A 23,174-nucleotide genomic window follows, 5' to 3' on the forward strand; every position below is an offset into this window, starting at 1 on the left:
GCTGTTTCATACCTATACATGACAACTGCTTTACCTGGGTCAGCAGCAGCGCGAACACAGATTTGAGTGTTACGGTGTAATTTTGTCAAAGGTTTAATAGACACAAGAGAATCGTTGTCATTTAGGAATGAGATCACGTGGGTGTTTGAATCAAGATCACAATCTTGTAGCACTAGTAGAAAGGCAAAACATTTTTTAAATCGGTTCTACTTTTTGCCAAATAGGTAGGAAAACTTCAACACCCATAATGCACTGGGGATGTTTCCATCCAAAGCCAGTCCCAGTCTGCAATGGATACACGTACCAGAGTCAAATACCGTTTTGCTTTAGTAGGAAATACTTCATAGCAAACTTGTAGTCATAATCGTGTTGATTTGTATTGAATTCAAAAAGTAAACGTTTAGCGGGAGTGAGTTACATTCGGTTTCTAGAGACAGATCCAGCGTGTTGTAGGCAGTGGCTAAAGGCTGCAAAAGAATTGTAAATATGGAGAGAACGTAGTGACGGAAAATCTGAAAAACCTCTGTGTTTGTAGTTAACATTTCAAACTGAATGATAATGAACACAGGGTTTTAGGCCAAACGGAAGGGAAAAAAACTGAAAAAGTTGCCGTTCTGTCAGTTCACCCTAAGCAAACTGTCGCTGCGTTTAGGTAAGAAAGCTGTTGCCATAGCGTGTTCTGTTAATAACCCCTCTGTTGATCTGACTGTCTATGGGAGGGGATAACAAAATGTGGAAGTTGGACTTTTGCTGAGAATTAAATGTGAATTTCTCGGTCCAGGTAACACGGAGAATGATTCAAAATGGCTAATTTACACATACTACCGCCATTGTAACAATACAAAGTGGGTTGAAAATCGGCGAAGTTACACTTTAAGTGGTTGTAGTAGGGGTTGAATCACTTAAGATTTTTTTAAATCGACATTTATGTGATTAAATTAGAGTCGACTACTCGCTGATGACGTCATTAATGAACAAATAAGCCTGAACCTCGAGCTGAGACTCGAACGTGGGTTGTCTTGTGCACAGCAATGGCATAGGCTATGACACAGCGCTGCCCACAAGGCCAATGCTCCTATATAACAGCTTATTTTTAACAGTTCTTTTGTTGTTGGGTCATTACATTTCTCACAGATTTCTGCTCGTTCTAAATCAGATACAGAAAAATGAGCACAGTAAAGATTACATTTATATGACTGCATTAGTGAGAGAGCGTTTGAATTAATTCTACCTGGCAACGTCTCTCTACTAACAGTGAAGCAGTGGGTTTTAGTTACTAAGAAATATATGCTAGAACTTTTCAGTTTCTAAGCTATTTTATTGATAAATCACAGAACAGTGTTGACAATACATTTCTGCACTACTGAATGATTCTGTGAGCGCGCGATCTGCGCATGATGTGCAAGCTACTGTCTGTATGTGTGTGTGTTAAAATGCATATTCCACCCGATCAATTTTGAGCATCCAGATGGTATAATCAAACATATCTTGTGGAGCACTCTCGGAGTATGCATTTATTTGCCATTTTAACTGTTTGGAAATGGAGCGTAAAAGTGGCCATGACCAGTGGCAGTGACTAGTCAACATCAAGCTTAAAGTGTCATGACAGAGCATTAAAGTCGACTAGTCGAATAATATGTGCTAGGGCTGTCACTTTACGTTCAAAAATCGATTGCACAATCGATCGGACCAACCAACACAAGTTTTGAAAACGGAAATAGCGAATCGATTTTAACGGCCTTTTCTCGTAGCGCGTCCAGCTCGTCACAATACGCCTGCAGTGAACGCGCGTCACACAGCAACTGCAGGCTCTGACAAACACTCATAACAGCAAATTATACTTCTGCATAATGTTTCTCTTTTTACTACAAAAATGTGAATTCTGCCGGTATTCAGACAGTCTCATGCATACAGATACAGATTTGGGCTACAATCACCTACGTAGGTCGAAATTTGTTTGACATTTCTAATCGTAAACACAGCCATGTTGAAACCTGCAGTAATGTTTTTCATTGATGTTATGGCAGTCCACTCTGCTTATTGTTTTTCGAGAATGTTGCACTCCTGTTTGTCATTGTGCATGAAACTTCACGCCAATAAATCATCAGAAATATTGACAGACTTGTGCGCGTCTCAAGCGCCCTCTTTACGTTCGTCCTAATGCCTGTTAGTTGTCCATGGATTTGCCTATATTTGGCGTTTAAAATGGAAACGTCTTTAGACATGGAAAATCGATTTTACAATCGATTCAATGAACACTTATGTCTCAAAAATCGAACAGGATTTTTTCACAAAAGTGACAGCCCTAGTATGTGCAACCCCTAGGTTGTAGTAACCTTAATTTAACCAGTTTAAAAACTCACTCCGCACTCCAGGACCTAAAATGGCATTAAATCTATACATTGCTAAAACACCCATTTGTGTGCTATTGATTCAGAGTGGCATTAAAGAGAAGCCAATCAATCAACTAATCAATCGATCCATCAACCTGTCTCTCTTACATCATCAGACAATGGTCTGCATTTCAGCCCAAGAGTCATTATTTTTAGTTTGGCTTTGTTTGCACAAATTGCAGAAGCTCAAACACAAACAAGGTAAGAATTTCTTTCTTTATGTTATTTAATTTAATTTCATAATGAATCATAATGTGTACCCTCGTTTTCCTACAGCATAAATGTCAAGCAATTATCCAAGTATTTTTTTATACAAAATATTCAAACATCATTAAAATATAGACATGCATTCATCCATCTAGAAAAGAGACCCAGAGAGCCTGACTACAGCTTTCCTTCCTCAGCTATGATAGAGTTGAGAGGTCACATACATTTATTTGAGGGCAAATGTGACGTACACGCCTCTGCAGCAACTTTAATTACATTTTTCCATTTAGAGGTCATGTGTGAACAACTGTTGTTGAAATGAATTTGGCTCAAGCAGTATGTCTGACTAATAGTTCTATACTGGTGCAATGTGTACAAAAAAAAAAAAATCCATAGTATGAGAGGTGACAAATTTCTTGTTTAAAGCACGGTAAGCTGTTGCTTGTGTAAAAACAGATGTTATATTTTCACCTGAAAAGTTTGTCCAGCAATTATACAGCAATTTCATGTTTTCCATGTGTGAAAGTGGCTGATAAAACAGACTTTTTCATGGATGCGTTTGAAGGATTCACTCATACTGAGTACACAAGCAGCTCTAAGAGCTTTCCAGTGCAGTCAGGTTAAGAGACGTAGAGAACAGAACACCACAAAACCATCAAACCCTCAGCTTTTTCACATCTGAACATACAAACAAATTAACAGACACCACCGATCTTCCTGCTAAGGTCTGCTGGCAAAACTGATCTTAAGCGATATGGCATTAATCATCTCTCCAAAACGTAGCCTAACCACAGCTGTCAATCAGACGAATCAAATTATGTGATATGCTGATTAATTAGCTGAATTATTTGCATGTCGATATATACTAAGAAAATCCCTGCAATAAAGATGAACATTAATTTAATTATTGGCCTTTTATTTTGAAATGGTCAGAACATAAAATGAAGGGAAACATGTTGCGGCAGCTAGAGAGAGGTAGACCCCCGTAGCAGATCTAGACAGGTGGTGCTGGGGGAGGTGGAGGGCGAAAATAAGAATTTGCATAGCACGCAGAGTTAATGTATTCATTTGGTGCTGTGGTTATAAAGGGAAGTAGTAATGAAATAAGTAAAATCAATTTGCTGTGAAAGTTCTACTGAAACAACCAATCTGAACGCAAACAGTTTCATGCCTGAACTATTTTAAAGGTTAAAGGTCTAAAGGTTTTTGTAGGGTACATGCTGCACTTCTCTAATCTCACAAGACACATTGCTAATCCTTAAGAATCAACCTGTTGGTTTAATCCCACCAAGAGGCTGTGAGCCCTGAGGACATTTGACCTCTTCTTTACTGTTTGCTTTCAGTCTGTGACTGAGGCATTATGGGCGATTTGACATGGATGAAGAGCTAAAAGCATGTTCTGTGTTTACATGACATCTCAAAAAGACAAACTATTGCTTTAGTTTGATTTAAAAGTTTTTTTTTATATAGATAATGAAATCTGAAAATGACAATTTGGTCACGATTTACGCACCCTCATGTCGTTTCAAATGTGTATGACATTCTCTCTTCTGTGGGACACAAAAGATATTTTGAAGAGCACTGGAGTCCAAACAGCATTGGACCCCATTGACTATCATTGTATGGACAAAAACACAGGTTTAGAACATGAGTGAGTAAATCATGAGAGATGGTGTGTCCGAAATTGTGTAGGTACTATATTTGAATTTGTACTTACTTTGCGACCATTAGAAATGTTCTTTATAGAATGAATGTGGGTAGAAGGTCTGGGACGAAACACCTGTCTCCCGATTCGATACTATCACGATACTTGGGTGCCGATATGATATAAGAATTGTGATTCTACAAGTTTTGCGATTCAATATTGCTACAGTATGTATTGCAAATTTTGTTTGCTTTTTCAACTCTAGACCAAGATACACTTATACATGATGGTGCAGGTCATATATCAGTAGATATCTCTCCTACTGCCATTTTTCATTTCTCGTGTCCACTAGTAAGAGATATGTAATACTCACCGATACAACACATATCACCCTCCTGATTAAATAAAAGAGGTAACTTTCCTCCACCTTGTCAATAAGCAAGGACTAAAAAAAATCAATTTAAAATTAATTTATAGATTCTGAAAAAAAAAAAAAAAAAATCAATAGATATCCCGATAGTTAGGTGAATGCATTCATAAATCCTTTCCCTTGGCCTCATGGGATAGTAAAGTGTCCAACAAATGCGGACTTCATAATCTCGCCGGAAGTTGTAGGTCATCCGGGTACTCTTCGCCTACTGTTTTTCGAATAATATGCATTCAGACATACTAATCTGTTGCGATACTATATAGTAGGGAAGTATTTGATTTCAGACGTAGTGAGAATTTCCATTTTTAGGTGAACCAGCCCTTTGAGATAAGGGATTTTTGATGGACACTAAACCAACACCAAAACATTCTGAGATATGTGAGTTTTTTGATTCGATTAAAAGTCAGCACTGTACTTGTTATGAGTCTGTAAAATGGGACAGTGGGTGTTTCAAGTTTCTTTCGGGTGAAATGAATAGGCTTACCAGATGAAGGAAAAACAATCATGGTCACACACACATGCATGCCTTCAGAGCTTCCTGTCCAAGCCACAATGGCTGGTCCTGCTTCCACTAATACTACCGTAATATTGATCTAGGGACTGACCAGCTGTTATTTTCTAGCACAAACACACAAATGTAACTAATTGTATTACAGTCTCTCGGCATCAGGACTATTCAGAGCGTTGGAATGCTGTCTCTCGGGACTGAACGACTAAAGCCTTTGTGATTAACTCCACGGCACGTTTTAATGGCTTGTGTCAGTAACTCTAGCCAATCTGTTTCAGGAACATTACAGGACATCCAGACAAGATTTGAAGGGATAGTTCATCCTAAAATTATAATTCTGTCATAATTTACTCTCCCAAATGTTGCTCTGAACATAATTACAATACTATTCAAAAGTTTGGGGTTGGTAAGATTTTTAAATGTATTTGAAAGAAGTCCATAATGCTCATCAAGGGAACATTTACTGGATTAAAAATACAGTAAAACCTGCAATGTTGTGAAATACTATGACAATTTAAAATAACTGTTTACTATTTGAATATATTTTAAAATGTAATTTATTCCTCTGATGGCAAAGCTGAATTTTCAGCATCATTACTCCAGTTTTCAGTGTCACATGATCCTTCAGAAATCATTCACAAGGGTGAATAAATGACGACTATGTTTATTTGGTGAACTGTCCCTTTAAGTATTGACAGCAGGCAAAGCTGCAGACCGAAGCTGCAGTGGTGCTGTCAAGATGTGTGCACAACAAATGGGTTTAATAAGAAAACGGAGATGAAAAAGCAACTCTGGCTCTGTGCCTGCCTCCACTCCAGGTCCCTTCGCTGCAGCGTTCAGGAATACCCATTTGCGGATCCGTTATCAGAGCAAATAAGTGTCAGAAAGGGAGGACCTCAGAGTGCGATCCGTATTGCTGAAACATTTAGAGAAACATGACCTGAAGATTCAAGATCATGCATGAATAATGTGGAAAGCAAACCCAGCCCTGCAACCACCAATTTGGAGTGTTAATCATAGTGTAAAGATAGAAAACAGTATACTAGATTATGAAGTCATGGGTGAGATATAGTGTTTCTTAAAAGGGTCATATCACATTTTTGAATACTTTTTTCTCCCCCGAGGTCCATTTAAAAAAAGGTCCATTTAAAAAACGGCAGCTGTAAGAGCCAGAAACTCGCCGTAAAAAAATCAGTGTCAATGTTTTCTGGCATATTGGTGCCTGTATATTTTATAACTTATAAACAATCTATTTGAAGTAGCAAAATCTGTCTGGTACCTTATGTACTGATAACCACCATAATAATACAGGTGGTACAATACAAAGGCACATGATGAATCACTTCTGGGAATATCTTTTACTGTTTTTCAATTCAGTTTTGACTTATTATGGTGACGAATTACCTATAATATGATGTTAAATTATTTGCACTGGTAAGGTGTATTACAGTTCACCAAGATTTGTATCACAGCATTTTTACAGTATTTTCTCTGTAAAAACTACAAATATTTTTTACAGTGTAGAAATAGTTCTGTAAACATTTTGTGCTACTGCACCTTTAAGCGCCCAAATCACATACAAAATTCCCAATAACACTGTCTGTGCTCCAGCTACAGTGATTTCATAATATAATTTAACTCCTTCATCCTCTTGTGATGAATTCACAAAACAATCTGCATTGGACTGAAATGCCCAGGGATCTTACGTAAAATGTATAACACATACTAAGGCGTTTCTCATCAGCCAAAGTGCCACAGTTGCTGTGGTTGCTAAAGTTCAGAGCGAGTTGTTTTAGCAGCCTAGTTTCATTAAATGATCTTGTTGGACAGGGGAGGACGTTTTGAGTTCCAGTATGTTTTTCTAGTACGTTGAGCTCTTTTATGACCCCTTTAAAAAGGAGGAGGGCAAAGTTTGGCTGGTTAACATGGTCCTGTTAGGCCCTGCAGCTTGTTACAGCTCAACAGATTCTGTGAGCAAAAGCTGAAGTTTTCAAATTGAATGCTTGAACGCGTCAACCAAACAACTGACATTGATACGATTAGGGATGCCACCAGACAGCTTTCTTCAGATATTACAAACTTCTTTGGAAGGCACATGTGTGAGAGCTTAATAGAGAGAATGTTAACGGGAAAGGGCTGTGTGATATAATGTGAGAGCGATGAAGAAGTGGAGAACAGAGGCTTCAGTGTGCCCCGTTTCTCTCTCTCCAGACAGCAAGCGCTCGAAGAAGAAGAAGACTGCTAAAGAGAAACGGCAGCAACAAGAAAGAATGAAAGAAATAAACGAGTGCGTTGGGCATTCCAGCGTGACCCTGGCAACCTTTCTTCAACAGACTCCCTGTGAGTTATCCAAGGGCTGACGTTCTGCTCTCCCACACAGAGGGGGAAAAAAGCTGCTTGCTGCCTCGGCTGGCATTTCTTACCCGGGAACTAGAAGTAAAAGCTAAAGGTGCATTAAAGACCAAAAAAGACAAAGACTTTGACTCTCAAACAACACCAAATAACTCGGCCCCTTTCAACTCAGTCAAAACAACACCAAAAGAATGCTGCTTCTATCTAGTTAATGTCCTAAACGAATAAAAAAAGATACTGGCCAGTGCTTCATCCACTTGTTTTGCTGCTCCGTAACAAAGAGAGCTCAGAGTGGGACACATTCCATACTGAAAACATCTGGGATAATTATGAGGAAATTATAGCTGAAATAAGTGTCAAATCACGTAGTTTTGTTTCAGAGCTTAGGTTGACTAAAGCAAGCAACAACAAACACAAATACCTTTAGTAAGCACTACTAAGCGATTATGTTACATTGTTGTATTAAGCTTGCTTACGCGCAGGATTTTTACACTAGGAAAGACAGTGACTGCGAAGGTCTGACCTAATGGTTAAAGATCTGAGCTGAAAACTGAAAGATTTAAGATCAGCAATGTGATATTTACCAAAATTCTTGTCATTATAATAAGTCACTTTGGATAAAAATATTTGCTTAATGACTAGTTAGAGGTTTGTTGTGCTTTCACATTGTGCATTGGTTGTGTTTTTATGGGACATTACTGCATAAAAATATAATGGCATCATATTATTAGCCAGTATTATAAAAATTTACATTGTATATTATGTATTTATTTTTACAGCCTAATTATTAATAATTTACCTCAGCTTATCTAAAGCAGAAAAAAAAATTAAAATGGTTTCTGCATTACTTTTGCTTTAGTTCGTGTGCAAATCTTTATAATAAAAACTTGGCATTGTGTACTGCAAATATTACTCTTATGATATATTGCTTGTGATGCACCTCATTTGTAAGTTGCTTTGGATAAACGCTATTAGCTTATTATCTAAATAAATAAATGTAAATGTTAATCAGTAAAGTATTGATTATAAAAACCAATAACACTTTGTATCACTAAATCAGAACAACTTTAAAGGCATATACAGTAATTTGTCATCATAGAAAACAGAGCTACAGAGAGACCTTTTGCACAGTCCATTATTATAACTATTATGCAATCTGATACCGCTTTGTTAGTCATCCAATAAAGCTATTTCTCCAGATATAATGTACGTCTCATACCAAGACAATCTTTGCCAGCCTAAATGAAAGAGGTTTTTGAGATGGCAAAGCTGATGCAGAATGCAGAGCTCTATCATAAAAAGATAAACATCACTTAATGGCTCACAGCATGTGAGGCCAGCTGAATATTGTCTTTGAGCAAGAGCACATTTTAAAAGACATCTGACAAGACAGAAGCACCTCTGACCTCCTTTCGTAACCAGTCCATCTCTCCACAGGAGCAAAAATAACTGACGACAGGCCACTGAGAAACACCAGAAAGAATCAATCAGAGAAAATCAATGGAGGAAATGACAGATTTTCCCTGATTTGACGCCAATGCTTTTAGATCTGTTACCGATGCTTTGTAGTTAAGTGCTGATCTCTTAATGTGTCATGCACATGTGCATTATATAGCTACTGCAGCCAGTGCTGATAGATTACTTGCAAACTGTAGCCTGTTGCTGATTCCAAACTACATGATAAAAATTAGAAATTAATGTAATCCATTACACTACACATTTCAGGTGATATAATCTTTTAGATTACTTTTGACCTAACTCGTATATCACAATGAATTGAATAGGATAATGGGGTTTGTGAAAGAATGTGAATAATATGTAGGCTAATCAATAAAGTAACTGTACTCTGATTACAAGCATTTTAAAATGTAATATAATCTAATTACAAGTACTTCATTATTTACAATTACTTCATTATACAGATTACATGTAATCAGTTACTACTGCAGCACAAGATGGCGCAATGCAAAAGATAATAAAACCCTGATAAATGTCGTCCTAACTCCTTCAAATACTAGAAATTGGCTTGAATCTAGCAACATGCTGAAAATATAAAACATCAATGACAAAGTTGTCTTTGTCACATCCAATTAAGTGCACATCTGGATATTGGCTGACCTTTAATTCTTTAATTAAAGTCAGATTTGAATATTGGCCATCAAGTCATATTTGCCTGACTGCTGTTAAACATAGATGCAGCAGTCTAACCTCATTTTACACCGGAAGGCTTGTAAATATGGTGTCTGGGTTTGGCCTGGAGGCGTTAAACACATCAATACTATCATTCACAATCTGAAATGCAAAAGAGGCTTCCTTTTGAATACTATTATCCAATGAGCTGTAGTAAAAATCAAAAGTTGTTGTAATTTAGAAATAAAAGGCATATAGAGCATCACAGTCCCGCCCACAGCCCGAGAGCGCTTAGGTGCCGGAAGTAAATTTCCCATTCATTTCTCCCACTGACATTTTGGAAAATCCGTATCTAAAGAGTTTTAGAGCATGTCTGAGGATAACCAAAATGAAAATCCCAAAAAAAGTCAAAGGTACAAGACTGTGTACATAATTCATTTCCGAGCGAAGGAACTACTCATCCCATAAACCACCGCGCCTCACTGAAGTCGACTGAAGCCACAACCGCGAAAGAGCCTGCCTTTTGAGCGACTTCCAAATCTGACGACGGCCACACGAACTTTTTCCTCCAGTCCGGTCATTTATCGTAGTGAATGTGCAGTTAATAGCAGTTCTTTCAGTAGTAATCGTGTAAATAAAAGTGTTTTATATAGTTATTGTGTATTGAATTTTATATTTATCATAGTGTATTTTATATTGTGTGCGTGTGTGAAAGCGGTTAACAATAACTATACAATTATTTGTAATGTCTAGCATGTTTTGTTGTGTGTGGACGTGTTTATGAAACTGCTGGTAGCCGGGTCACGCTCTTAGACCAACCGCCTGCGAGGGTGGGAGGAAAATGAAAAGACTGGCTGGGAGTCGGATAGCAAGGCTGGTGGACCACGGCTCACGGGTGCAGATCTGATGGTCCGCGGCGTTCTTCTCATCAGTTTCAGCGGCCCACGGGCAGGTTGCTGACATATACTCCAACAATTTCCCACTTGTGGTCCATGCTCATTTTATTCATGAAGTTATAGTTCATCCTTAATTTTAATAACATTTAATGTATTGTCTTAATATCCACAACAAGTGAAAATTAAAACGTGATGGTCAGCAAACCAGAAAGTGCACCACGCCACCGGTCTGATGCATGGGCCGCTCTTGGACCACCATCATATTCAGTTTATTAACTTGCCATGAATTATTACACAAATGTTTAGTAAATGCATGTATGCCTAGGCTAAATACTGTTTTGACAGTGGCATCATAAAATGCTTGATATGACTCATACCCTATGAAGGCTACAGTAGCCTAGCTAACGTGAACGATAATGCTAACTAACGTTACCAACCTCCCTGCAAAACTCACCACAACTTTGTAGGTCTTGTCCCTCATGCTGGCCCTTACAAAACCCACAAGCTGACCCTCGGACACGCTAACGTTACACTCAACTAACTTACATGACCTGATTTGAAGTGGTTTTCACAATTTGAACACTTTTGTTTTCCTCCTTGAAAAAAGCCATCATGGCAGCCAAGAGATCATGATTGCACTGATAAGTCTACCGTGCAAAAACGCAACACAAGTTTTTTTTATATATATATTTTTTTATTAATGATCTTCAGTCTTCACGGACCTTCGTGGGGTTTAACAGACAGTTACATGAGTTCCACCAATCAGATGCATCACTGTGGGATTGTGGGTAATGAAGTACTTATACAAGACATCGCGAATAAAAGGAATTTATCTCAAAACAAGGCTAGTGCCCCATGAACTTTTGGCGTTTATATGAGCATATACAATCGCTTAGTACAGCCGTAGCTGGTTTTAAGTCTACCATGTATGGTTACGTTTTTATGGCTTATACCCCAACTGTCAATGGAGAAATTGTATTGAATTCTTACTTCCGGCACCGGCTGTGGGCGGGACTGTGATGCTCTATTTCCTAGCCTGATTTTAGCCTCTGATTTGAACGCTCTGTTTGAAGGGGCGTGTCTGCTGTGAGACTTCAGTGATTGGCTGACATGCTTGCATATGAAATATTTAGCATTACATGTGGAACTCTCTCGAAAACTTTTAGTATTACAGCTATTATACGTTTTTACTATTCGGGATTAACGAATCGAGAGAAGTTTTTTAAGTATTTAGATCTATTCCCATCACATAAAAGGTTGCAGTGATGAGCACTGAGCAGATGACAGCCTGTTGATCGCATGAATGAAGATCTTATCATTGCAACGCAGTTTCTGCACTCTCATTAATGATTTCACCAATGCAAACATGAGGTAAGTACAGTAAGAGCTTCGTCGTGCAGCGTAACAGCATCATTGATTTCATAACGAGTTTTGGCAAGTGTCCAGATAAACTCGCGCTGTGTGATTGACAGCTTGGGCGATTGGAAAGGGATTGTTCTTTGATCGCTTTCTGTATATACATTAATCACAATTTAAGTAAGATTATTTTCATCCTACTAAGAGAAACGACGTGAAGTCGATCGTTTAGTCACTGGCTTGATTTACTGATGCATAAACAGTATTGAACGACTTTGAGAGAAAGATTATCTGTCTGAACTTGAACAATTACACATCAGAAATTCACATAACCCACTGGTTCTTCAGAGGCTTGGATGAAGGAACTAAAAAAATACTTTTGTGTTCATTTGTACATCCAAACACTGAGCAACTGCCATGCTTCGCTCGTTTGCAAGCCATGATGTCTCTCGAGGAAAAACCAATATCGCGCCCGCGCAGCTCATTTTCTCATGGGCGGGCCAGCAGAGAAAGGGGAGGTAACCTTTCCCCTTATGACGACATAAGGGGAAGATTTCTAGATTCACCCGTCTGAGCTTTCATTTTCTCAAAAATACCTAGGGCTTGGTTTACACCCATCAAAACGTCTAGCCACTGGGGGACCATAGGCAGGCTAAGGAAACTCATATTAAGGTTAAAAAACCTCATAAGTGAAATTTTCATGCAATGGGACCTTTAAGCCCCTATTTTTTCCCTAAGAATCATTGCAAACTGTGTTAAATGCCAGACAAAAAAAATTAAAAAAGAGAGAGAAAAAACTGTCTTGATGTTCTGTTCAGTCACCGAAAGCTACAAACAAGCTTTTGCTCTCACTTCCTAACTGAGAAAAACAACCAGAAAATGGTCGGAACATGAAGAGGTCCTTAATCACCAGGCAATTAACGTATTTCATAGAGTCTTTACAGCCTTTTGCCCACAGATCGTACGTCCACGATCTGACTGTGTGCAGTACTAGCCAGCCACTGACTGAGGGGATGGGCAGCAAGAACTGTTTAACAAAATGAGGCCATACATCAATCAATAACCTCACCTAAAAGCTAGCCAAAGGCCCTCTATAGGATTTAAGCAGTTCACCCCGTTTTTCAGTATATTATTCAGCTTGCCTAACAATGTCTCTGCCTGTCTTTCCCAATCAATGTACACGAGTGGATCGCAATATATCAGCGTTCTAATTGGAAGGTTGGAGGGTATTCTGGCAAACTAACTGGCCTGTTTGGTAACCTCAAAGGCTAAAACAGACAAAACAACTCATGTATATGACATTTAATTACACAGAAACCATGCTGTGCTGGATGTTTCTAATATGCCAATGTAACGTGCATATAAACTTCATATAGGGCTGAGCAATATATATACATATATATATATATATAGTATATATATATATACTGTAGCTAAAGAAAATTCTATATTTTTCAGCCTTTTGATTATATTCAGTCTTTATGTATTTGTACTGAAAACAGTGTTATTATCGTTAACAAAAACTATTAAAAGCATTTTGTTAATTGAAATAAAATAAAACAAAATATAAATGTTATTTGATTTTAAATTAAAGAACTAAAATTACTAATTGTGAACAAATAAGGCAACGGCTATTTGCACTAAGTGTAAATAGCATATTTTCTTAGCGATAGCTGCTATTTAATGTGTTTAAATAGCAATAGATTCTATTTACACTAAGTGAACTGAAAACAGCTGCATTTTCTTTGCAATATTTACACAATGAAAATAGTGATAGATTCTATTTACACTATGTAAAAATAGCAGTATTTTCTTTGCGATAAATAGTAGTTATACTTATAAATAGTGGCAGATAGTATTTGCACCTCAGTGTTGTTGTACAATAAACGGTGTGCAATAATAAAATAGAGTGTAAATTATTATATTTACTACAATTATTAAATGGATGTCGCCTTATTTGGACAATAAAGCCCTCCCTAAACCTAAACCTAACCAATAAACACTTTATTATTAAACACATGTTAGTTAGTCACGTTAGTGAAACTTCAGTTTCACTTTTCGAATATTTTCTTCATTTTAACCCTTTGGGGTCTAAGGGGTTTTTGGGGTCCTTGAGATGTTCTGACATGCCCTGACATTTGTGCTTTTTTCAGTTGCTTATAAACATATTAATGGCAAAAGTGTAATTACACTATATTTAGCACAAACAGGGCTACCATAATATGTGAGCAACGTGCATGTACATGTTTGTATTTTTGAGAGAATAATGTTTATGCATTGTTATTGAAAAAACTAAAAACCTGTTTCTGAAATAAGGCCACAAAACACATACTAAATATGTGTCAATAAGACTTTTGACTAATGTCGTTGCCTAGAGTTTTTTCTTCAAAACGATGTGAAAATCATCCTGCCTAATCATTCACATAACACAATACATTGATTTAAATCTTGTAAAACACTTTTTGTTTGGAAAGGCAATATGCGCAAAGGGCGTCAACGATTCAACACCATCATGCATATTTAGTGATTCACACCTGAGGAGACAATGGGGCCCGCATACTTAATGAGCCATTCATTCAGGTGTGTCACCTATAGCCACAAGAAAGAATGCAAGAGCATTGGTTCACAGTTGGAAGCATCTCAATTTTATTTTATTTTTCCACAAATTGTGCTTGCAAATTGTATAATATCCAAGGAAAACATGTCTAGTAATTGTGCAGTTAATTCTCATACTGTATTTTCAGTTTTGGAATATGTATCCTCTCCCCAAATTTGTCAATAATAAAACACAATAAAAATTATTTAAAGAAAAGGCTTATATTTACCTTTTAACATTTGTTTACATCTACCTTGTAAATATATATTTTTTTATTAAAAAGGTTACAATTACAACAACAATTCAAGTGTAATCTTTCTTTGTAAAAACTAAAGTATACATTTTATCATACATATTTAAAAGTTAAGGATTCATTACTTTTGAATATAGCCTACATTGACAAAAGCAAAAATTGGCAAACAAAAGCTTATTTGAGGTGGCAGATATTTTACAGTAAAAATATATAATCTATCCAAAACTAGTCAATGAAATGTTGTCTTTCATATGTCTGTAACATAGGTCTTTCGTTTTTATTATAAGGAATATAAATGTTAATTTGCAGTTTAATACGTTGCTTATACAAATACATTTTATTACAACATATTTCAGTCGAATTTTACTCATCTCAGTATAGCAATACAGTTTGCTAAAAGCAGATCATTCATTCACACACAGAAACGCGAGTGTGCGAGCTGTGGTAAACAGCGCATCTCTGCCGTTCATTCATTCACACAGAAACGCGATTCACTTGAGAATGAAAAAAACGTACAGTATTCCTCAGCTCAGCTGCATCTGCTCCTCGAAATACCAGCACTTCTGAGGTACATTTTCCATTATTATTATTATTCCTCACAGCGCTGCGAGACGGTGTAAACCATTACAATGATCTGTATAAGCTTGATGTGTTTTCTCGAGCTAATATAATGGGGGCGTTCACAGTTTGCACGGATCGCCTCAGTCATTTGCGTTTGAATAGCGCGCGCTCTCCGTGGGCGGAGTCACATTAAAAATAATTAGCTGAGATGAGAACGACTGACATCTCTCTCTTTTCATAAAGATTACATAAACAGAGAATATTTGTTTTTTATAAAAAATACTTCATTTAAAAGAAGAGAATTCAAGCTTCATGCCTGTGTGTCTGTATGTCTGTTTGACTGAGTATTCGCTGAGTTATGGTTCATTTTCGGACGCGTTTCAGAATGGACTTCACTGACAGAGAGAAGGCAGAACTCGCATCATGTTTATTTTTCTTTATTTGGCGAAAAGCGAAAAACACTTTGTTTTTATTGTGAGTATACACAAAAATAATACACACTTAACAGGATCGATTGATGTATAACACAAGCATATAAGATAAAAATTAATATTATTTTTTTAATTTTTTTTTTGCACTGATAAGGAAAAAAACGAGCCTATCGCGCCAGCGCGATAGCCGACCTCAGGGGGTTAATTGAAAATAAATGTCTTTCCGATTTGATATGTGATGGGAAAAGGAAATAGAGCGAGTTCAGCAAAAGGTGGATTCGAACTCGGGTCGATTTGCGTCAAAACTTTCTGCAAACACCCCTTTACCCCAACACTATTGCTAATGTTGTCAACCAGTGTCTTCTGTAATTTTGTCTGGCCAAACCAGACGTCAGTGGGCGGAGTTAGTGTAAATAACCTCTGCCAACAAGATGGGCTATTTGCACTTATTGTAAATAGACACTCCGAATAAAAAAAAAAAACATAATAAAAAAAAATTAGCTACTAAGGATATTAAAAAAACAAAAACTAATAAAAATGACAAAGCACACGACTAACAAAACACAAAATAAAAGCTAATTCTACATATTTATAAAAACAATAAAAGTAAATAAATAAAACTAAAATAACACTGACTGAAATTCCTTAAAGGGATTCAATATCTTTTAATGAAAGAAGTAAAAAATAAAATAAAATAAAAAAACACGTTTTCAAGATGTTTTCAGCATTGTTATTCACTAAATTAATAATTTTTATTCAAATGCACCAAAACAGTAATAATATGCACCAAAAAATAATTATTGAATAATTTGAAAGCATTTAAGTGATGATTCAAATAATAAAACCAAAAAATATATTGTAAATATGTGACATATACTGTCTAGCTCAGCCCTATTACCCAGCAGCTCTTGACATCATTCTCCAAATACCGTGGAATGATGCATCAGCTCTGCCAGGAGAACAAAAATGGCGTGTTAAGCTATGATCCCATGCTAGATTCGTTTAGGCATAGTTTGGCTCTAACAAAAGCAACTCAACATCCCTCTGTGCAGGAGGCAACCGAACGGATGCATCAATGGGTTTCAGTCTCTCATTAAAAAAAACCTGTACTGCCCCTTTAAGGCAGCATTTCCTTTTTTTGTCAGTTTCCTGCTGCAGCCTGATAATAACGGCCTCATTCAGCAAGGCAACGACAACACACAGCTCTATTATTCCCTGTGTTATTGCCTGGAATCAGTGCTACCTTCAGCTCCACCACCTGTAGTGCAGGGCCAGGGAGTAAGACTTTCTGGATTATGTGAAAGTGAAGAGAACGCAACTATTTTTAGCAGCAGGAATGGACACAATGTGTTGAGGTTGTGAGCTGCTAAAGCACACATATGCCAGCTGAGACAATGAGTCCAAATACAAGTTAATTCCTGCTGTTAAACAGCAACACATAAGTGCAATGTTACGCTGTGGTGGATTACTGTTCTGGCATATCTTCTTCCTGAAAAACTGACTTGAATACTTTGATGTAGGGTAGTTGCAAACTGTAGTACAATGAAACGTGTAGGATTTTCTTAAAAAATAAATAAAAAAAAACCTATAGGAAACAATTTTCATTCAGAAATTGCTAGTACATTTCACAAATAATTACAAAGAAATGCCAAGTAACACACTGAATTTATAGTGTATGGTTTGTCTATGCACCATAGGCTAGTATTAGTCAGAGACTAGTAAACTTGAATATCACTTCCTCTGTACTGATTTTCTTCCCGCCTAAAGTTATGTATAAAGTAAACCTTTCACTTTCTACACTGTTTTAGGATCTGGTCGCATCTAAACCCAGAGCTTCTCACTCCTGAAATGAACTGGTACCAGTCTTAGATCACCTCCAAAAGTCAACTTCTACCTAAAAGACACTCCCTGAGTTAACCACCTCCCTGCTCTAAAATTGCTGTAGCTCTTCGTGTCTTTGAGAGGATAAGAGAGTCTGTCCACGACTCTGGACTCACAAAACACTTTATAATAAGGCCACTCTATGAACTAGATGTGAACACTAACCATCAACTATTCATGCAAGCAAACATTCAACAACATGTAACATGTTAACATGTAAGCAACAGCAGACATAGGACACAAATTTTGTTTTTGTTTTCATTCCTTTCCCTCACAAACAGATACAGTGGTCCCAAATCTGGACACTTTAAACACTTTATAAATGTATGAATGCCTGTGCATTAGCTAGCACAAAGATTCAGTCAGAACATTTAACAAATGTGAAAATATTAAACAACTGCTTTGAAGACTCACACCTTCTGGTAGTCAAATGTTAAAAGAACATGTTCATAGTTAATGATCATCCACACCTGTGGTCAGACTGACTTCATTCATCCATTAAAATTGATACTGGAAGCAGTTGGTTAAAAGTGATGACAAATAATGACTGTGAAATGTAAAGTTAGTATCACAATGTCTAGCACTGTTTGCTTACAGATTTTATATTTAAGTATCAAGATATTATCTATTGCAGGTATTCCCAAAATGTCTTTGTCAGCCAAACCCCTTTGCAGTCAAATATTACATAAAAATACCCTCTGATATTTTAGGTTAAAATATAGGTTAAAATAATGATACCAGAGTAGAAGGGACTAATGAGGCTGTGATCAACAGATACAAGAGCTTTTAGTCTAGCTGAGAGAAAAAAGGGAGAGGAAAAAGAGGAAGATGGTGAAAAAAGGGAGAATGTTTAAGAATGAAATGGATGATAGACACGGAATAATTCTGTATAGGGTAAACAAGACTTGACAAGCAAACAGGCTTTGGAGAGCTGGTGTTTACAGGTGTTCCAACCTGGTTTTTATTTAATATCTGCAATGAAAAGGTCAAAATGCAGTCAAATGAGGTTAAAAAAGCTATACATTTCAAGCATTTCTTTTGCTACTGTAGTTATCGTTGTTCTGCTTTAAAGTATGTTTTCTCTACACTAGGAACAAAAAGGGACCGTGACGGCCACAGTTTTGCAACACAAGGCAAACCCCCTGGTATAAAATCCCATTGACATCAGTGAGATTACACAGTATTCACTTTAGATTCAGCATGCCTTCGGTATGCCTTCACTGGGAGCTAGCCATTCCCATGCAGACAGTGAATCTAGCACCTGAAGAGCAAAGTACCTGACCGTTCTGGTAGCGGTTGCATGTCTTAAAGCGCAAAACACAACTTATCCCTTTGTTGAGCTCATGAACACTTTGAAGCGATGGCGCTCTGATAGTGTTGGTCATCATGTGAATGTGCCATTGTCTCAAGAATACAAATTCAGATGTGAAAGTCGCCAAAACACAGAGGAACACGACCATGTGACTCTCATGCTAAGAACACTGTGCAGCACCTGACTAACCATGCAGTCTGAAAACAGCCAGCGAGAGAGAGCTCTTAAACCAGCAGAAATGGGCCGTCAGCAGGGCCAGTGGCATGCGTGTTCTTTATCAAAATGCTGACGGTGCCCGGTGATGACTCTGCAAGCAGTGAAGCAGTCCTCCCTTCTTAGAGAATCTGTGCCTGAACATTTAAGGAGACAAAGGCATCTACTACTTGTGCGTCACACCAATAACAAACACACTTTTAGGCGTAATTCCCCAAAGAAATGCAATCTTCAAAGACTAGCTTCTATTTTCCTACTCCAAACCCTGCCAATCCACATTATTCATTCAAAATGGTGGCTACAAGCTATCATAATTTACCACAGAAAGCCTAAAATTGAAACCGTGCCCACAGCTTTTAAGGTGGTGTACACTGCATCGCGAATGCATTCAATTTATTAAACAATGCGTCCTTGCTTTCACACATTTTAGGCACTTACCTTGATGGGGTTCGTACTGAAACAAATCTTCCTGCTGGGGGGTGGTTCATCTTCTACAGGCAACCCAGGGATTTCTGAAGAGCTGGATTCTGGTTCATAAGCCTCATCTTCCTCAGCCTCCTCATCTTCATCCAGCTGACTTCCACCAGAGTCCTCTCCGATCCCGCTGTATGCGCTGATGTCCACCAGATCTGCTTCTGAGATATCCTCTCTGTGGGATTCCTCCTCAGCATAGGCCTGTCCAATTTCCTCTCTTTGTTCTGAGGGCTCATGGCTGCTGGTGGCCTCCCCGTTTTCCAGAGAGGCGTGGACATCCGCCTGTACCAGTCTGCTCCCAGCATCCGGTGCTGCATGCTCCCCTGGTATGGAATCATTGCTGGATGCATTCTGGATCTCCTCTGACCTGGACGTATCGAAAACTGTGCCAGCACTGTCAGAAGCCACATCCTTGGATGGTTTGCCATTGGGTCCATCAGGTTGGATGCTTGTTCTACTCTTCGGACTCCCAGGTGCAAGTTCTTGGTCTATGCGCTGAGCTCCCTCCTCTTGATTTCCTGTTGGAGAGAAGGCTCTTGCCTTTCTGGTGGTGACTTTGGAGTTGATTTCTTCCACCTTGGCCGGGGTAGAAGGCAGCGGGGAGGTTGAGGATGGTCGGTGAAGGTTGTTACGCTGGTCTACTCTTTCAAAAACTGCGCTCAGCTGGCTGACCGTAGGGGACACTGCATCTGCGGGACAGTCGCCTGCATCCAGCCTGTCCAATGACTCAGTGCTGCCATTGAAGCGAACCACCACGTCCAGACGACTGTCCTGGAACCCTGACGCCCGCTCTTTCTTTAACAGGATTCGATTAGTCGCTGCCTGCTTCTCCTGCATGTGACGTTGTTCAAATATCTTCCGTGTCTCCTGCAGCTTGGAGATGCCTGTGGTTGATCCACGGGATCCGCTACCGTCAGTCTTTCCATCGAAGCGGCTAACCCGCTCTGACACAGTCCCGCCGAGTTTGAGCAGTGCACTGTGATCCACATTCTCATTTAGACTGCTTGCTCTGGGAAGGGACAGTCGGATCGACTGGTCTGGGGCTTTGGCCTTCGACGGATCCTCTTCATCCCCGGGAGAACCCATCTGCATGAACATGTTCTTGATGCGGTGCACATTGGAGCCGTACCTGCGGCCCCGGCCCTGTGGTCGAGGTTTCCCATCCTCCCCATTAGCAGCACTGGAATCTTTTACCGGCTTGAGAGATTGAATTCCAGCCTCATAGGCATTCCTGTGCGGCGATGCACTTCTTGCTACAAGGGTGGTGCTAGTGCTGCCGCTGGCTGCAGATGGGGGTTCAGTCTTCATCATGGTTAATCAAACAGCAGTAAAGACAAGCAGAAACAGCATAGCCCTCTGCTTCTCCTCCTTATTGAATGAATAAGGAGAGGCAGCCATCAGGATCAGTCCATCATCAGCCAAAAAAAAAGAGAAGAAAGTAGAAAGTATGAATAAGACAAAAATAAATGACATATTTTATCAGAAATATAAATCTATAAAGGGTGGCCCTTTAAACACTAAATCCACACTTACTGTATAAATGTGTGAACTTCATTGTATTATTAGATAAAAAATTATGGGATGAATGAATTAGGCTAAATCGCTTTGTAGCTAAGTCATTTGTACATTTTTTCTCATTTGTAAGTGGATTTGGATTAAAAGCGTCTGGTAAATCAAAAAATGTAGATGTAAAATATTAAACCAAGTGGCATCTGCAGACAAATTATGCTAGGCCTGTTCACAGAACTCAAGTACCCACATAAAGTAAAAAGTTAAAAGAGAGGCCTCTATTGATATTTTTTTTTTGCATTTTTTGGTTTGATATTTTGCATCTAATGCAATGGCATTCATTCATTTTAAGTGTAGTTTAAGTGCCTAAATATGTTTGATAACTCGGTAGGGGCCACAAATACCATAAACAGTCTCAGTGCAAACACCTACATGTTTAGTACCATAATGTTTTTTTTTTTTTTTTAGCATTCATTGACACCTCTACCATGGACCACACAGATGTCCCAGGGTCATAAAGCCAGAAAAGACACATTCTCAGACACTTCTTACTTTTAGAGTTAACTTAAAATTGCACTAAAACAGGAGTAAATGAAGATATAAGACTATTTTTTCATTTAGAACATTTTTAAATAAAAAAAATAAGTAAATAAATAAATACAGGCTCAATACATAGGCTACAAATTTGAACAATATTAAAGACTGTAAAGGAAACGGTTTACGCACTGATGCGAAACACTTCCGTACTCTAATTTCTTTGAGAAGTACTTTCAAGTATTGCCCACATCTCACATAACAATGCTTTCAAAGCTTTTCATAAACATAAACATAAACTATTCATTTTGGTAGACAACAGTATTTAAATAAGACTGGCAGATGTGCTTTGGAACATGGTAGCTCGTTTATAGATGGCCTAAGATGGTGATTAGATGACAGATCATCTTAAACCAGCAACAAACCATCTTAAAGAAAATTTTCAGGTTGAACAAGAAAAGGACCAACTAGAAGCCAGCTACCATGTTACAAACGCAGCTCCAACAGGGTTGGATCTCTGTAGACGTCAAATTGATCTTTCTGTCAGATAAAGGAAGTCAGATCATGAACGAAACCGTAAACAGAGACACAAGAACATGAGACCATTTAAAGTCATTTGATATATATTTAACGGTGCACAAATCCTTGGGAAATACCATGCATACTGGCATGGACAGACAGGCTTTGTTGTGATCCCATGCTGCTGCTGATGCCAGTAGATTACTTATCTTGGCAGCATGAAACAACCAGCCTTCAGGCGCCGAAACATCGGCTGTCGTTTTAATTTCGCTTAGATCGAGAGGTTCCTAGTGTGCAAGACAAACCAAATCGCTGATTAAAATGGTAAACTGTAAAATATATATTTTCTGCGCCGCTGATTGTGTTGAAGGAGTGTCAAGAGATTGAGACTGCAGCCTGTCAAAACATCACATTAGGACCCTGCGGAGCGGGCCGCTCTCTCTCTCTCTCTCTCTCTCTCTGCAATGATGCCTCGACTTCCTGCATCCTCTACCGTCCAAATAACGGTTCTACCGTTAGAATCAAAGAAAACGAGGAAAAGAGCAACATACAACGTGCCGCGCTCTCCTCAAAAACTGAACGTACCTTGTTTCTCGTGTTCATCAAGACTCCGTCCTTTAATCAACGCAAAGTCCATTGGTTCGCAAATCCATTGTGTCCACGAGCCGTTTTCGCCCTCTTGATTTCCCCCCACGAGCGTGTGACGCGCATGCCCCCTCCTCCCTCTCTCTCTCTCTCTCTCTCTCTCTCTCTCTCTCTCTCTCTCTCTTCCCGCTTGTGCCCTTCTCTCCAACTCACAGCAAGTAGGCTACACAGCAGCATCGCAGGTTATTTTAACCTTTTAAGTATAATACAATATGATATGATACATATACACCGGTAACTTGCACAACAATAATAGGCTACACAACAGCGGCATACAAAGTAGTAGTACAGTCAGTAAGCAAATAGAAGAAAATAAGCAATATAAAGCA

General features: G+C 38.4%; 1 protein-coding gene across 1 annotated transcript in view; it reads right to left on the reverse strand.

Moving 5' to 3' along the window:
- Nucleotides 1-22,920, reverse strand: part of ppp1r9ba (protein phosphatase 1, regulatory subunit 9Ba) — a 45,671-nt gene extending 22,751 nt beyond the window's left edge. The window contains exons 1-2 of the mRNA XM_084127631.1: nt 22,786-22,920; nt 19,603-21,006 (exon numbers count right to left, since the gene is read on the reverse strand). Of these exons, the coding sequence (XP_083983757.1) occupies nt 19,603-20,949 (1,347 nt within the window). The 5' untranslated portion in view covers nt 20,950-21,006; nt 22,786-22,920. The remainder of the gene's footprint in view (nt 1-19,602; nt 21,007-22,785) is intronic.
- Between the last annotated feature and the right edge of the window lie 254 nt (nt 22,921-23,174).

The sequence above is a fragment of the Abramis brama genome (genome assembly GCF_963993115.1).
Source record: "Abramis brama genome assembly, chromosome: 1".
In the NCBI taxonomy this organism is placed as follows: Eukaryota; Metazoa; Chordata; class Actinopteri; order Cypriniformes; family Leuciscidae; genus Abramis; species Abramis brama.